Consider the following 17,146-nt stretch of genomic DNA (forward strand, 5'->3'; position numbering starts at 1 on the left):
TTAACAGAAACAGTGGAGCTGGAGTGTACTGTGCCATCTCCAAGCTGCATAACGAGAACCACCAGTGGTACTATGAAACTTGTCAGCCTTTCCAAGGCCATGGTTCTTTAAACTTGTGGATGTCAACCCTTGTAACTCCCTGTGCTTTTGGACTGGTTTGGTGATCCACTGGGTGTTAGAATTTCTTCTGGTAGCTTTATGGAATGAGGATAACCTCAAAGAATCTGTCTGTAGAATCTTCACCAACCCAGTAAGAATCCAGGACTCTCAGAGCCCCACAGTGGCATCCAGCTCACTCCTCCACGATAGAATGAAGGCTTCAAGCAAACTTTAGCCAAGATAATCAGACTTGCTGTAACTGGCACCCTTAGGCACGTGTGGCCAACACAGCTCACAGGAATCTGATACGTGACATAACCTTGCTTGGTCTTGTGTCCCAGTCTGCATGCTTTATGAGGCCGGGTGGGATGGAGGGTCCTGCGGGGTGCAGAGAGCAGGCAGTACTGCCAGCAGCCCACCTTGAGGAGAAAGTGCATTGCATAGGACTGCTTCTTCCTCCATAGCTCCTGGATATATCTGTAAGTGCCTATTTTGGCTTCCCTTTGAGATAAACTGATGGCTGCCACCAGACGGAAAGGGAGAAACTTTCATTTAAAAGAAAAAGACTGATAATTGCAATATCATGTGACCAACCCCAAAATGTACAAGGTAAAATGGCAGCACAAAGAAGATGATCAGTTGTTGTCTGTGACAGGCAGAGAATGAGGCTCCAGGTTGGCTTTACAGAACTGGTGATGCTTGGCGTGTGACCTGAGAAAGATGGGTAGGTGTTTCTGGGGTGAGGAAAGAGCATTCCATGTCTAGAGCCGTGTAATGTGATGTGGGAGGAAGCAGGGGTGTTCAGGGTGTGAGGGAACAGTAGCAAAAAGTTGGAGAAGCAGGTAAGATCATGGATGACCTTGGTGTTTCAATTTTAGATGGGGGCCCATTGAAGGATTTTGAGCAGGGAAGAGACATAACCAGGTTTACATTTAAAAAGATTGAGGCAGCAAAGCAAATGGAGGATGGCGTCGTGGGACCACAGAAGGCTAGGAAGCATTAGTAACTGTGGCTTTGTTTCTATATTTGTTCCCCAGAGCTGTCAAAACAAAGTATCAGAGATTTGGGTGCTTAACAGAAATTTATCCTCTCGCAGTTCTGGAGGCTAAAAGTTCAGGATCAAAGTGTCAACAAGGTTGATTTCTCCTGAAGCCCCTCTCCTGGGTTTACAGATGGCCGCCTTCTCACTATGCCCTCACATGACCTTTCCTCTTTGTGTGTGCCTACCCGGTGTTTCCAAATTTCTTCTTATAAGGGTACCAGTCAGATTGTACTGGGGCCTATTTGAACTTTATTACCTCTCTAAAGGCTCTGTTTCCAAATGCAATCACATCGTGAGGTCCTTTTGTGGACTCCGAGAATTTGAACATATGAATTTGCCTGTGTTTGTGGTAAGGCACACAATTCAGTCCATTACACTTTGCATTAGCAACATACATGGGAAGGGGTCTGCGCACCACATACTGATAAGGTTGTTTTTCATCTCATCATCAGAAAATAACCAACTCATATAATCTATAAAAGTTATGTATAAACTGGGCATTGTGATTTGTTCATAAGACTACTTTTGGGAATTCCCTGGTAGTTCAGTGGTTAGGACTCTGAGCTTCCATTGCAGGGGACATGGGTTGTTTCCCTGGTTGAGTAACTAAGATCCCACATGCCGCAGGGTATGGCAGAAAAAAACACAAAACTTTTTTTCTCTGAATCCCTGATGCCCAGTAGTTGATGCTGGTACTGGTTGAACTGGTTGAATGAAAAAGGCAAATGAGTGAATTCGTTATCAGCAGTGGTAATACACACCGAACTGTGGCTGCGGCTGCCCTTAGAGTCTACAAAAAACAAAGCTATACAGTAAGACTTGCCTAGGATGGGACAGGGTGGGAGCGCTTGCCTCTGAGATCCAAAGCATGGTATTTTCCTTTTATTACATTTGAAATTATCGTTACATTTTTGTCTTCCATGGATCAGGAGCTCTCTGACAACCAGGTCTTACACATCTGTCTATATTCTTGGCCACTAATGCAGTTTCTGGCACGATGCACATGCGCCATTGAAGTCTGCGCAATGAATGAGGGAATTAGAAGTTCAGTGGTTAGGTTAACACTTTGGGTGCCAGAGTGGAGCCCAGATTAAAACCCTTCGTCAGGAACTTGAGATCCTGAAAGCTGCGTGATGCAGGCAGAAAAAAAAAAAGTTTTAGTGAGCAGAGGCTGTAACTCTGCACTCAGGTTTTATAAGTCCTGTTTGTAGTTCAAGACGTATGCTTTTTTCCCCTTTTGGTGGTCGTGGCAGTGGTAAACCTACCAAAATGCTTCACTGAGAAAACAGCAGCCATCAACTGAAAACTTCCTCATCCCACTGCTACATCTACAAACTGGTTTCTTTTTCCTTCTGTAGGTTTAGTGGAGAATAGGTCCTTTTATTCTAGGAAAGGCCAATATGCCCTGGAGCCTACACTATCACCTTCCCTTCCTAAGAATTTGGAACTTTAACTATTCTCTTATCTTCTACCTTCTCCAACACTCAGTTCAGTTCAGTTGCTCAGTCTTGTCGGACTCTCTGGGACCCCATGGACTGCAGCACGCCAAGTTTCTCTATCACAAATTCCCGGAGCTTGCTCAAACTCATGTCCATCGAGTCGGTGATGCCATCCAACCATCTCATCTCCTTTGTCGTCCCCTTATCCTCCCACCTTCAATCTTTCCCAACATCAGGGTCTTTTCCAATGACTCAATTCTTTGCATCAGGTGACCAAAGTATTAGTCTCCAACACGAAACATATTCTAATTTCCCATATTAAAAAAGCCTTCCTTAACTCATACCTCCTTTCACTTCTCACCCTGTCTTGCTCTTTCCCTTTAAAATGAGTTGTCCATCTGCCATTTTACCCCCTCATTGTCTCTTCATTCTTTGATCCATTTCAGTCTGACTTCCAGCTACAGATCCAGTGAATTCTTTTTAGTCTTCTCATGCCAGACCTTTGGCAGACTTCTACAATGTTGGTGCTTTCATCTTCTTCCCTGATTATAGTCTTCAGACTTTCCTCTTACATCTTCGGCTTCTCTCTTACGTCTTTGGCTTTCCTTTCACAGCATCCTATGCTGGTTCCTTCTCTACCCCTTTAAAGCAGCATCTCTCAAATGTTTGGCATCTTCAGCACACTTAATGAGAACCCTGCCAGTTTCAGGGTTACTTAAAACAATGATGAACATTGCTTCGTGTAATGAAATGGCCTTGTTATATACCACGCTCTCTGCCTTGGATTATTTTCTGTCCAATTTGCTTGGCTGGAGAGCCATCATCTTTTAGGTCTTAAGTTATTTCCACAGACAGTCCTCTCTGTTACTCTTTGACACAACCCTATTTTCCCTCCATTACGATCATAATTTTTGTTGTTGTTTAGCTAATGATTAAACTTAAAATGTGTTGGGTCTGTGCCACGTGTCTCACGTGTCATTTTCACAGTAACATGTTATGTATGTAGGGAGGTATTACTATAAATCCTAATTTTACAGACCGAGAAAGGAAGGCAGAGTGGCAGAGCTGGGATTACCAACCTAGACGATCTGTCTTTAGAGTCCATACTCTAAACGGTGCTCGAGTACTTAATACTAAAATTTATGTTGATTTATTTATATAGTGACTGTCTCACTCTCTAATCCTCAAGGTCTGTGACAGCAAACACCGTGTCTGAAAAGTTCGGAGCTTAGCTTCAGGAGTTTACCTGGTACATGGTAAATACTGATATTTGTTCAGTAAATGAATCAGTAATTAAAAAGAAGATTCCGGTCTGGGAGGCATACTCCTCCCTAAACTCCTCGTGACCTTGTAGAAACTGCCTTATCTCTTCCTGCCTTGTTAATCTGGGGAGTCGGAGTGGGAGGACTAACCCAGGTAGAAGAAGCGACAAGCTCAGAGGCTAGAAGAATGGAGTCCGAATACGGCAAGAGTGCTCATCTTCCGTTTCCTCCACTAGAAGACGCCACAGAGAGCACCGCGTGAGATAAGTGATACGCTACCCGCTACCCTTTTCTCCATTTCAGAGTGGTGGTGAAGCTTCGAGATGTAGGCTCCTACGTCTGTGAAAGAGAATGGGCAACGCAAGCCCACGGAGGAGAGCAGCGGACTCGGCCACCGTGAGTAGCCTTGGCGCAGCATAGGACGGTGCCGACGTGCAGAGACGGAGTCCCGGCCTCGGCAGGCTCCGCCCCCGGGCCGGCGGAAGGGGCCGGCTCTCAACTCCCAGGTCTGGGCGTGTCCCCGCCGGCGCACGCGCGCGAACGGCATGCTGGGAAGGCGCTCGCGCGGCGGCCATTTTGTCTTGTCGGCTCCTGGTTAGAGGAGGCATTTAGGCCTGCCAGGGCTCCTGAGAGGTTCGCGACTCTGTTGCCGGCGTTTTCTTTGGCAGGTGCCAGGGCTGGTGGGAGCAGCCGCCCGAGGAAAGCACCATGATTTCGGCTGCGCAATTGTTGGATGAGTTAATGGGCAGGGACCGAAACCTCGCCCCGGATGAGAAGCGCAGCAACGTGCGGTGGGACCACGAGAGCGTAAGTCCCGCGGGCCTTGGGCCTGTGCCTGGGCGTCATGGGGGAGGGGAACGGCGCGGGCTGGGGCTCGCCGAGGCCTCGGCAAGGTTTGGGGCCCGGCCGCCCCGGGGTCAAGTGTCTGACCCCGTGGCTGGAGGGAATCGGAAGAATAGCCCAGGAGGGAGAAGGCTGCCTGGATCCTTGGTTAAGGGATGATTTATTGTTGTTTAAGTATCAAGGAAGTAAAAAAAAGACTTGGCAAAATTTAAAAGCAGCTTAATGAGGCAGAGAAAAGCGGGAAAGGAAGGAGTATTTTTGTACATCCAGAGGTTTCGGAGTTTTCACTTCGCTGTGAAATAGGGAAAAGGGCAGATTTGGCCGTTATTTGGCCGAGCGTCGTATCGTGGCCGTATATTCAGAAATGTTTCAGTTTCGACGCTTACATGGGGCAATAAAATTTTAAAAGAGGTCTTGATAGGGTTCACCGTGATTTACAAATATTGTTTGATAGCAGTACGGTCTAGTAAGCCATTCTTGTAGATAATTGTCAAGGCTTTTTCTTCATAGGAAACTCTTTGATCCTCTTAATCCTCTAAGGGTAAATAAGTATAAACCCAGTTGAGACTTGAGAGGCTCACCCAAGATCTTGTCAAGTTAAATGGAGAAACTAAACCTAATCTTTGTAGTTTTGTTCACTTTCCAGTTCTGTGAACATGGTGTGTAACGTTTATTTTAGGTCTTACCTGAAGAATGGATGTATAATTTCCTTTACATGTGATTGTAGTCAAACAAGATAAAGACAGTTGCTAGTCAAAACATGAAGGAATTGTTAAATATGTCTTTTTTTTTTTTTTTTTGGAAGTTGCTTACTCATTTTAAACTTATGCTTTGGTTACAGTAAAATTTCTCTTTTGCTAGTGTTTGACTAGACCTGTGGGGTGCTACCCGATTAGTAGTGTGAAGTGTTACAGTAGAATTTTTGTACCAGTTAAATGGTTAGATAATATCACTGACTCAATGGGCATGAAGTTGAGAAAACTCCGGGAGCTAGTGAAGGACAAGAGAAGTCGAGTGCTGCAGTCCATGGGGTCGCGAAGAGTCGGAGTTGACTTTGCGACTGAACAACAACAAATTCACACATTAGAGGTGAAGCTTTTTAAATCTTTTTTCCCCTGACTTTTGGGTTTTTCCTCTCTCCTCAAAATAAAAATAGGAGTAACTTTGTTGCTTGCCTTGACCCTTCTCTTTGTAGTCATTTCTTTGTCACCATAAAGCAACTTTTTCTTTTGCCACTCAATGAACTTTGCAAAAAGAAAAAGATGAACTTTATGGTTCACTCTGTGCGCAAATAGGACATTTATCTATTTTGAATTACAGAGAGAAAATGGCTTTTGATTGCGTGCTCATCAGCTGTAACAGCCTGTTTGCCTAATTGGTTTTGAACAAGGATTGTGGAAAAACGTTTTTCCCTGGTGGTGGTTTATTGCCACATTGCGTTGGATGCGATGGGTTTATAACGTTAGCAACGATGAAGTTCTCAGAAAAGCAACTTTAGTTTTATGTCATCTCAGTTATAATAAATCTGCTTTCCTTTCAGGTGCACCCTCCCTTCAGTTTTAGTGTTTCTCACTGATATAAACTTTTGTCAAAATATTTTATGCCATTAATGATAGATTGCACTTCATTTTGGATTCGGGGATTTGAAAAAGTCAGTGCTGGTGTTTCAGATTTCTGTCTGCAAGAAAACGTTGGTACAGACCAGGAATGTACCATGTGGCTTTTTCTAAATAAGTTAGAATTACCGTAGGGTGTTACAAAGCTGGGGAAACTTGTGACATCACTTCTGGGTCACTTGGTGTTTGTTGTTGGGTGTTTGGTAAAATCCTGGAGGAATGGCCAACCACAGTATATACTGTAAGGGGTTTTTTTTTTTTTTGGTGGTGGTGGTTGTAAGGGGTTTGTCTGCACTGGGTGGCTTGTGGGATCTTAGTCCCTGTGAAAAGTGAAGTCGTGTCCTACTCTGCGACCCCATGGACTGTAGCCTGCCAGGCTCCTCCGTCCATGGGGTTTTCCAGGCAAGAATAGTAGAGTGGGTTGCTATTTCCTTCTCCAGGGGATCTTCCCTAGCCAGGGACCAAACCCGGGTCTCCTGCATTGTAGGCAGATGCTTTTACCATCTGAGCCACCAGGGAAGTCCTTAGTCCCTGTCGAGGGACCAAACCCAGGCCTTGTCAGTGAAGGCGAAGTCCTAACCACTGGACTGCCAGGGAATTCCCCCCAATATTTTTGCATTCCAATTCTATCTGGAAATTTTTCTTTGCTACACTTGCACTAGATGGGGAAAGCCATTTCAGCTGGGTGAGGTCCTTTTGTTTAACAATGAAATGGAAACTTTATTGTTAAAAGTAATTCCTAGATATCTGTATTAGCTTGATCTGTGGAATTTGTTTTAAATGCAGAGATGTACTTCGTCAGTGCCTACCCCCCATTCTGAGTCTGTAGGTCTACAGAAAGGCCCCTGAAATCTGCATTTTTTAAATGGCATCTTTATGCATTCTAAAGCTTGTAAACGACTGCTTCCTGACGTACTTCCTCGGTACTCTGGTTTTAAATGTTGAACTAGAAACACTTGGAGGAAACTCGTTTTTTAAGTGAAGGCTGTCTCTGTGATGCAAATTATTGGCCTTTCACTTATTTGTCAAGATATATGTAAGGAACCCCTCAGGGAAAGTGCTTTACTATACAGGTGTTTCCAGCTTTTGTAGATTGTTACCTTTTGATCTGAGAGAAATTGGTTTTCAACTAAAGCCATCAGCTTTAATACTGTTCCAAGGATTCATTGACATACCTCCCTCCCTCATTGATTAATATTTTACATTTCCTTGAGATTAGTATTTTTTTATTAAGCAATTTGTTTCCTCTGTTTTATTAATCCTAAACAACCAGAGAAATGAGGAAAGCATGTGATTTTAACTGCCTAGGGTGAGCACCTTTCAGTTAGTGTCCACATGGGAAGATTTCAGTGTTAGAGGAGGCATTGGTAGCCTTTGGATAATCTGGAGTTGAGATTGTAGGGAATTGTAATTACCATCTGGTCTGGAGCTTGTATTAAATTTATAGCAAGAACTTTGTAGTTCAAATTGAGGATTTTATTTTGTCGTGAAAGTCGCTCAGTCGTGTCTCTTTGTGACCCCATGGGCTGTACATTTCATGGAATTCTCCAGGCCAGAATACTGGAAGTGTGTCGTTCCCTTCTCTAGGGGATCTTCCCAACCAGGGGTCGAACCCAGGTCTCCTGCATTGTAGGCGGATTCTTTACCAACTGAGCCACCAGGGAAGCCCAAAAGTGAAAAAATTTTAAACTATTAACTCTGATTCTAATATATAAAATGAGACCTTGTTCATCATTTATCAAACTCATGTATGCCCTCTGTTCAGTGAACACTTAATAGAAGGGAATTGAAATAAATGTTATTTTCTGAAATCTTCCCAATGTTAACAGATACCATCACACCAAAAGTTGTTTGGAAAAAAAGAAACAGTTAAGGTTACTGTCCACATTTTTTACTTGTGCTTTTTTTTAACATCTAAAAAAGATATTCAGAATCTGAAAAGGAAACCAGAAGCAAAAAATTAGTAATTATAGTGCATGACTTCTACAGGTGTTTTGTTAGTTTTAAACCATAGTCATCAAAATGTTTTTTTTTCTGCCGTAAGTGTAGACATTTCCTGCCTCACTGTATAGTACATAGTAAGTGTTGGGCTTCTTGGAATTTCCAGCAGTCTCTGTGTAATGTATATAGTTACTGTTTGCTTTTTCTCTCCAAAACTTATAAACAGAAGTGAGTAGTGAAATGAACTCTGTATCCATGTGTGTAAGATACATTATCAGTATATGACGAGTATTATTTTCTCTGTATCTCCTACTTCTTTCATTTTTTTGGAGCAGTTTTATCCAGCCTTAAAGACATGTCTAAAATGTGAGGATGATAACCACAGTATTATCACACTGAAAATATTAAAGTATTTCCTCAATCTTTGATTGATTGCTTCTGGAAAACCATGTGTGTCTCATTAGAACTTTAGACCTTTTATTTTGTGGATGTCCCATGTAGCTTGCAGGATCTTGGTTCCCAGATGAGGGATTGAACCCAGGCCCTCAGGCAATGAAAGCTCGAAGTCCTAACAACTGGACAACCAGGGAATTCTGTGTCTCATTAGACTTGATTTCTTAACAAGGGGAGAAAGTAGCTTAAGTTAGTATACAGTGCTTCATTGTTTATGAAATATGTTTAATTTTCCATTTCTTGTAAGTTAGGAAGTTCCTTTGATTATTTTACAAAAATGTATCACTTAAAAAAATTTTTTTATATTTGGTTGCAGTGAGTCTTCGTTGCTGTGCATGGGCTTTGTCCAGTTGCGGCGAGTGGGGACTACTCTTGTTGCAGAGCACAGGCTCTAGGCACGGGTTTCAGTAGTTGCAGCAGGCAAGCTCAGTGGTTGTGGCACATGGGTTTAGTTGCTCCGTAGCACGTGGAGTCTTCCATAGCCAAGGATTGAACCCATGTCCCCTGCATTGGCAGGTGGATTCTTATCCTGTGTGCCACCGGAGGAGTTCTGGATGTTTTTTTATAAACCTTGTTATAAATTGGGACTAAATGACTTTGGGAAGTAATGGAAGGCTTCTTAGCAGGAGAGAGATGTTTACTATCCCTGCTGCTGTGGAAAATTGATCAAAATTTTATGAAAACTTTGTGTAGGCAATGAAAAGAGTGAACTTTGATTAATTACTATATTAGAAATTGATTTTACTGTTTTATGCTCCCTCCAATTTGGGCTCATTAAAGTGATTCTTTTTACAGAAGTAAACTTGGTTTATGTAAGTATGCATGCATGTGTGCATGCCAAGTTGCATCAATTGTGTCTGATTCTTTGCGACCCTATGGACTATAGCCCACCAGGTTCCTCCATGGGATTCTCCAGGCAAGAATACTGGAGTGGGTTGCTATGCCCTTCTCCAGGGGATCTTCCCAACCCAAGGATCAAACCTGCGGTCTCTTATGTCTCCTACATTGACAGGTGGTGTCTTTACCACTAGCTCCTCCTGGGAAGCCCATATAAGTATAATATATAATTAACAACTTTCACTTATACTGTGGAGTCTTTCCTTGTAGGTACAATGTAAATGTACCTTAGTTTATTTCATGTAGATTACGTCGAGTTCTTTTACAATTACCAACCAAGCTGCAATGAACACTCTAGTACATAGAACTGAATCACTTGTAGGATAGGTTCCTAGAAAGATAATGACTAAGTTAAGTGCGTATTTTACATTTTGATGGATGTTGCCAGGTTGTCCCACAGCTCTAGTAATGTTTGGAGTGTTCCTTTTCTCAGCAGTGTATCTAATGCCAGATTTTGTTTTTATTTTTCACTTTGTTTAATGTGATGGAAACGCACAATTAAATTTTTCTAGTCAGATTCCTGAGATTGTATCTGCATTCTCTTAAGTGATAGTGAAAATTTTGATATTGAACTCTTCTGGTCTTTGCTGTTACCTTAATTTATCAGTTCAGTCGCTCAGTCATGTCCGCCTCTTTGCGACCCCATGAATCGCAGCACGCCAGGCCTCCCTGTCCATCACCAACTCCCGGAGTTCACTCAGACTCACGTCCATCAAGTCAGTGATGCCATCCAGCCATCTCATCCTCTGTCGTCCCCTTCTCCTCCTGCTCCCAATCCCTCCCAGCATCAGAGTCTTTTCCATTGAGTCAACTCTTCCCATGAGGTAGCCAAAGTACTCGAGTTTCAGCTTTAGCATCATTCCTTCCAAAGAAATCCCAGGGCTCATCTCCTTCAGACTGGACTGGTTGGATCTCCTTGCAGTCCAAGGGACTCGCAAGAATCTTCTCCAACACCAAAGTTCAAAAGTATCAATTCTTCGGGGCTCAGCCTTCTTCACAGTCCAACTCTCACATCCATACATGACCACAGGAAAAACCATAGCCTTGACTAGACGGACCTTTGTTGGCAAAGTAATGTCTCTGCTTTTCAATATGCTATCTAGGTTGGTCATAACTTTCCTTCCAAGGAGTAAGCATCTTTTAATTTCATGGCTGTAGCCACCATCTGCAGTGATCTTCGAGCCCAAGAAAATGAAGTCTGACACTGTTTCCACTGTTTCCCCATCTATTTCCCATGAAGTGGTGGGACTGGATGCCATGATCTTTGTTTTCTGAATGTTGAGCTTTAAGCCAACTTTTTCACTCTCCACTTTCACTTTCATCAAGAGGCTTTTGAGTTCCTCTTCACTTTCTGCCATAAGGGTGGTGTCATCTGCATATCTGAGGTTATTGATATTTCTCCCGGCAATCTTGATTCCAGCTTGTGCTTCTTCCAGCCCAGCGTTTCTCATGATGTACTCTGCATATAAGTTAAATAAGCAGGGTGACAACATACAGCCTTGACGTACTCCTTTTCCTATTTGGAACCAGTCTGTTGTTCCATGTCCAGTTCGAACTGTTGCTTCCTGACCTGCATACAGATTTCTCAAGAGGCAGATCAGGTGGTCTGGTATTCCCATCTCTTGAAGAATTTTCCACAGTTTATTGTGATCCACACAGTCAAAGGCTTTGGCATAGTCAAAAAGCAGAAATAGATGTTTTTCTGGAACTCTCTTGCTTTTTCCATGATCCAGCGGATGTTGGCAATTTGATCTCTGGTTCCTCTGCCTTTTCTAAAACCAGCTTGAACATCAGGAAGTTCACGGTTCACATATTGCTGAAGCCTGGCTTGGAGAATTTTGAGCATTACTTTACTAGCGTGTGAGATGAGTGCAATTGTGCGGTAGTTTGAGCATTCTTTGGCATTGCCTTTCTTTGGGATTGGAATGAAAACTGACCTTTTCCAGTCCTGTGGCCACTGCTGAGTTTTCCAAATTTGCTGGCATATTGAGTGCAGCACTTTCACAGCATCATCTTTCAGGATTTGAAAGAGCTCCACAGGAATTTCATCACCTCCACAAGCTTTGTTTGTAGTGATGCTTTCTAAGGCCCACTTGACTTCACATTCCAGGATGTCTGGCTCTAGGTCAGTGATCACACCATTGAGATTATCTGGGTTGTGAAGATCTTTTTTGTACAGTTCTTCAGGAGACTCACAATTATGTTGTGATTGTGGTCCTGGCATGGTGCAGTTCATGGGGTCCCAAAGAGTAGGACACTACTTAGTAGCTAAAGAACAGCAACTACAAATTCTGCCCTTGCCACACCCCCCACCCCACCCCCCGGCCCCCTCTTCTGAGCCCCTTTGATTATCAGATTGTTAGGTCCATGATGGACATTTAGTAAAGACTTGCTGAATAAGACTGTTAATATTTTTAGTTAAACATTCTCAATCTCTGGGAAATGTTAAAACAAGCAGTTTAAGTAGCTAGGGTTTATTGGGTAGAGTAACAGTTGTTTTCATGTACCATTTCTTTACAGCAATATCTTAAGCAGAGTTGGAGAGTAAGAGCGCACAGAACAAAGAATTAGGAAAATAGGTTTTAATCTGTATTTTGTAAGTAGCCTGATGCCTTCTTGAAACTCTAATACTTTGACCACCTGATGCGAAGAGCTGACTCATTTGAAAAGACCCTGATGCTGGGAAAGATTGAAGGTGGGAGGAGAAGGGGACGACAGAGGATGAAATGGTTGGATGTCCACCGACTCAATGGACATGAGTTTGAGTAAACTCTGGGAGTTGGTGATGGACAGGGAGGCCTGGCGTGCTGCAGTCCATGGGGTCGCAAAGAGTTGGACACGACTGAGTGACTGAACTGAACTGCCTTCAGGGCAGATCATGTGGTTGATCTCATCTCAGATGGAGTGATGGAGAAGGCAATGGTACCCCACTCCAGTACTCTTGCCTGGAAAATCCCATGGACGGAGGAGCCTGGTGGGCTGCAGTCCATGGGGTTGCACAGAGTCGGACACGACTGAAGTGACTTAGCAGCAGCAGCAGATGGAGTGATAGGACTATATTACAGGTAGAGCTGCTGGCATAGCTTGTTTGATAGTCTTGAGTGCCTAAAGACATATTTAAGAAAGTAATGGCTATTTTTAAAAACAGACTGATTTGCCCGTTTCTCTCAATAAGCATACTAAAATTTACAGTCCCACTATGAAATAGTTATTATCTCCTTTTTTTGTATTGAGAATACCAAAGCAGAGTTACAGATTTAGTTTTTCATAGTTGAAAAGTGGCAGCCAAAAATCAAAAATCACTGTTTTGATTCTCCAAACATACCGATTTCCACTTGCCTATTTTCATACTCTGCTGAGTTTGTCTTTTCATGCCTAGAATGTGTTGTCATTAATTTCTGAACTTAACCAGTTCAGAAACTTAACCAGGTTAAGCTTTATACCTGACATTCCTGACTAAATTCCTGTTTGTTTCTAGTGATGCATGTACTGACACACTTAAAATGATGCAAAGTTGAACAAATCAGACTTTTTAATAATTAGAAAAGTACATAGCATTTAAAAACATTAGCCTTTTGCACATAAAGAGCCCTTTTTAAGTTGAGGTATAGTTGATATTATATTAATATAAGTTTGGGGTATACAACAGAGTGATTTACAATTTTTAAAGAGTGTACTCTATTTATAGGTACTATAAGGGGCTTCCCAGGTAGCTCAGTGGATAAGGAATCTGCCTGCAGTACAGGAGTTCGATCCCTGGGTTGGGAAGATCTGGAGGAGGCCATGGCAACCTACTGCAGTATTCTTGCCTGGAGAGTCCCATGGACAGAGGAGCCTGGCGGGTTCCATAGGGTCATAAAAAGTTGGACACAACTTGAAGCGATTGAGCACACACAGAGTTACTATAAAATATCAGCTGTATTCCCTGAGTGGTACTTCTTTGTAGCTTATTTAACTTATATTCTTATATATCATAGTCTGTGCCTCTAAATACCCTGCCCCTATTTTGCCCCTCTTCCCTCTTCCCACTGGTTCTCTACATTGCAGTCTGTTCTGTTGTTATTTTCACTAATTTCCTTTATTTTTTTTTTTTTTTAGAGACCTCAAATACATACAGTGTTTTGCCTCTGTTTGGCTTATTTCACTAAGTATAATTTCCTCCAAGTCTATCTGTGTTGTTGCGAATGGCAGATTTCCATTTTTCATGGCTGATTATTGTTCCATCATGTATATTTACCTCATTTTCTTAATCCATCCATGTGTTGATGGACATTAAGGATGCTTCCATTCTTGGCTATTATAAATAATGCTGCTGTGAACATCGGTATGAATTACTGTCTTCATTTTCTTTGGATGTGTACTCTGGTGTGGAATTGCTGGATTAAATACAGTGGCTTTATTTTTAGTGTTTTGAGGAACTTCCATGTGGTTTTTTTCAGGGTGGCTGCACCAGTTCACATTTCTGCCAGGAGTGTGCCAGGGGTTCCCTTTTCTCCACATCCTCGCCAGCATGTTACTTGTGGTCATACTGAGCCTTTTTAATAATTTAAAGTATTAGAATTTCCAAAAGAAAATGGTACAAAGATACTATGACATATCGCTACATGTAACAGGATTAATATTGATATAAAGCTAAATCTGTTGTTTAGACGTGATTGTTGAATCTGGTTGTTCTTTATGACCTTAGTTCTTCTGGACACAGCTTATGGAACCTCACTGCTTCAAATAAGTGTAAAACATTTGACCTTTGAAGCAAAAAACAGTATTTCAAATGCAACATCCAGTTCTAAATGTCTCAAAAAAACTCATTCAATCCTAAATTTAGTAGACCTTTTCTGCCTTTTCTTGTACATTGATAATTTACCCAATAGCAATGAAGGGTTATATGGAGATACTTTGGAATTTTGCTCAACAGATTTTGGTTTGCAGTATTACAAAATTAAATTTAGTATAGAGCAGTCTCAGAATATATCTGAAGGAGTTACAAAAGTACCCATGGGAGAGAATTGAAAATTGGTCTTATGTTAATTATTCTTCCTCATACCTTAGAAGTCACTCAGTGCTGGCATGTGTGAAAATATCCAGGACCCTTTAGGGCCTGTTACGAGATCTCTTTAAATGAAAATAGAGAACCGGATCATTTTAAATGAGTATTATTTGGAATTTAGGCAGTGATTTCCAAATCCTCGTGTGTAAATTGGTTCTGGTCTTTAACAAAGTTGAAACAATAAGAACAATGCAGTGTTTTGTTTTTTTTTAAATTTTTTTAAAAAATTACCTTTATTCTGGATGTCTTTATCCAAAATTTGTTCTTTCTGGGGATTAAGGCAGTGATTTCTATTACTGTCAGTCTTGCATTTCTTATACTGAAATCCAGGAGTCTGAGAGTCATTAATTTGCCTAAATGACTTAAATGAAATTGTTCTTAAACTTACTTGGTTGAAAGATGTAGATCATGAAATGAGAAAATGGTTATTTGGCATCCTTTTCTGGCATAGTTTTAAAACTGACCAGTTTCAAAAAGTTAAGTTACCTTTGTTTTCTTCACTAGGTTTGTAAATACTACCTCTGTGGTTTTTGTCCTGCGGAATTGTTCACAAACACTCGGTCTGATCTTGGTAAGTAAATTTTCTATAATTTTTGTTGCATTTATGATTAAAGAGAAAGTGATACTTTATAATTTTGGAAAGAAATTTTCTGTTAAAGGTGTTGATAATTTCTTTCCTGGCTTTTTAAAAAAATGTATTAACAAATGCCAGTCTAAACCTGGTGGCTTATTTGAATCTACATATGTATTTCCATTCCCTCCTGAAACCCCTCCACTAAAATGAATATTAAAAACAAAAAAGGTGTAAACGGAAGACGAGATAACATTAGAGATGTCAACAAATTTTTGGAAGATGACAAGTGGATGGAAGAATAGCAGAGAAACCTGTATCCTAAAAGCCTGCAGAAGGGGATATTAAACAGAAGCAAGAGTTTGATCAGCAGAACCCTGGACAGGCTCAGGATTTGGAGGCATCAGGTACCATAGAAGGCAGAGTTGAATTATGGGGCTGAAAACCAGAGATTAGTCTAGTTCAGGGTTTCTCAACCTTGACATTTGACAGTTTGACCTGGAAAATTCTGTGTGTGGGGAGGTGGGAGGGTCTCTTGTGGGTTGTAGGATGCTTAGCAGCATCCTTGGCCTCTATGGAAGTAGATGTCAGTAAAAGTCGCCCAATTTTGACAACCGAAAATGCCTCCAGGCACTTCTAGATATCCCTGGGGGCAAAACTGCCCCATCTTGAGAAGCACTAGTCTGGGTGGTCTGACCTGTGCATCAGGTAATTCTGTCTCCCATGCCAACAGCACTGGAGACCAGGGGGTTATGTTCTGAAGAAATTGGGCTAAATGAACCACAAAATGCAAAAACCGACCATTTTCTCTCCAGGATGGTACATAACTAGTATCATTCTAGAAATATAAAATGGAAATTAAATTCGTTAAGCACAATGCTTGCCCTGAAGCAAAAAGAGCACATTATGGCTGGATATATCTAGGTATTGGGATTTACAGATACAGGACAGGGCAGTAATGAATAAAAATGAGACTGTAAGAGAGATTAAATGAGTCTGTTTTCTTAATAGTGAGGTTTTCCCATTCCCTTCCTCTGCCCTGTTCCTAGAAGGATACAGCCAGATGTTTTTTCCCCAGGCAGAAGAGAAGAGGATTCTTTAGAGAAAGTGAACAGTTCCAGAGAAGTGATCTACAGGTACTGACCCTTGGGGAATCTCCTAAAAGAAAGTCTTGCTGCCTGATTTTCCTATGGTAAAGCCTGTTAGTTGACAAACCCTGCCTGTGCATACCAACTTCAAGTCAGATTTTGGAAGTATTTTGCCAGCCAAGATTGCTATTTGAAGAAAACCTTCAAACATAAAAGATTAACCAAAACCAACAGAAAAAAAAGAATTTAGTGGAATATGGTGATAATGGGAGAAAACAGAAGAAAAAATTTTTAAAGCTGTAACTAAATTTAGTATCCTCAGAGAAATAAGAGAAAATATCAGAAGGAATAGGATGCTATCTATATAAAAAGAAAAGTTTTGAAAAAATAAAGAGTTGTTGAAATTAGAACTAGAGAACTATGAACATCAGTGGGAAGTTTTGAGGATAAAATAAATTTGTGGTATGTTGAGAAAAAATTAAAATTTGAAAAAATTCTATCAGTCCAGTGCTGGGATAGCTAATTAAGAGAGTTCTAGATAGAGAAAACAGAAGGGAGAAAATCTTAAGATTGCATTACTGAAGGATTTTACTCTCTAGATGGAGTGAATCCTTCTAGAACTCAGCACAGCAAATGATAAAAAGAATCCATACCAAAGCACATTATTGTGAAATTCCAAAACACCAAGGGTGGGGTGGGGCACACAAGATTATCAATCAGAATGTCCTCGATTTGTCAGTAACAACACTGGAAGCTTGAAGACACTGGAGAAACATCCTCGGGATTCTGAATGGTAAAATGTATTTACCTAGGTTAGCTGTATAGCCAAACAGCAAAATACGAGTGTG

The 17,146-nt window shown here is 41.4% G+C and overlaps 1 protein-coding gene and 1 pseudogene across 1 annotated transcript in view; one reads left to right on the top strand and one right to left on the bottom strand.

The window, feature by feature from the left end:
* Nucleotides 1-4,389, bottom strand: LOC129650827 (60S ribosomal protein L15-like; annotated as a pseudogene).
* Nucleotides 4,333-17,146, top strand: part of LUC7L3 (LUC7 like 3 pre-mRNA splicing factor) — a 25,195-nt gene continuing 12,381 nt past the window's right edge. The window contains 2 exon segments of the mRNA XM_055576206.1: nt 4,333-4,649; nt 15,144-15,210. Of these exon segments, the coding sequence (XP_055432181.1) occupies nt 4,551-4,649; nt 15,144-15,210 (166 nt within the window). The 5' untranslated portion in view covers nt 4,333-4,550.

This window comes from Bubalus kerabau, chromosome 4, assembly GCF_029407905.1.
Source record: "Bubalus kerabau isolate K-KA32 ecotype Philippines breed swamp buffalo chromosome 4, PCC_UOA_SB_1v2, whole genome shotgun sequence".
In the NCBI taxonomy this organism is placed as follows: domain Eukaryota; kingdom Metazoa; phylum Chordata; class Mammalia; order Artiodactyla; family Bovidae; genus Bubalus; species Bubalus kerabau.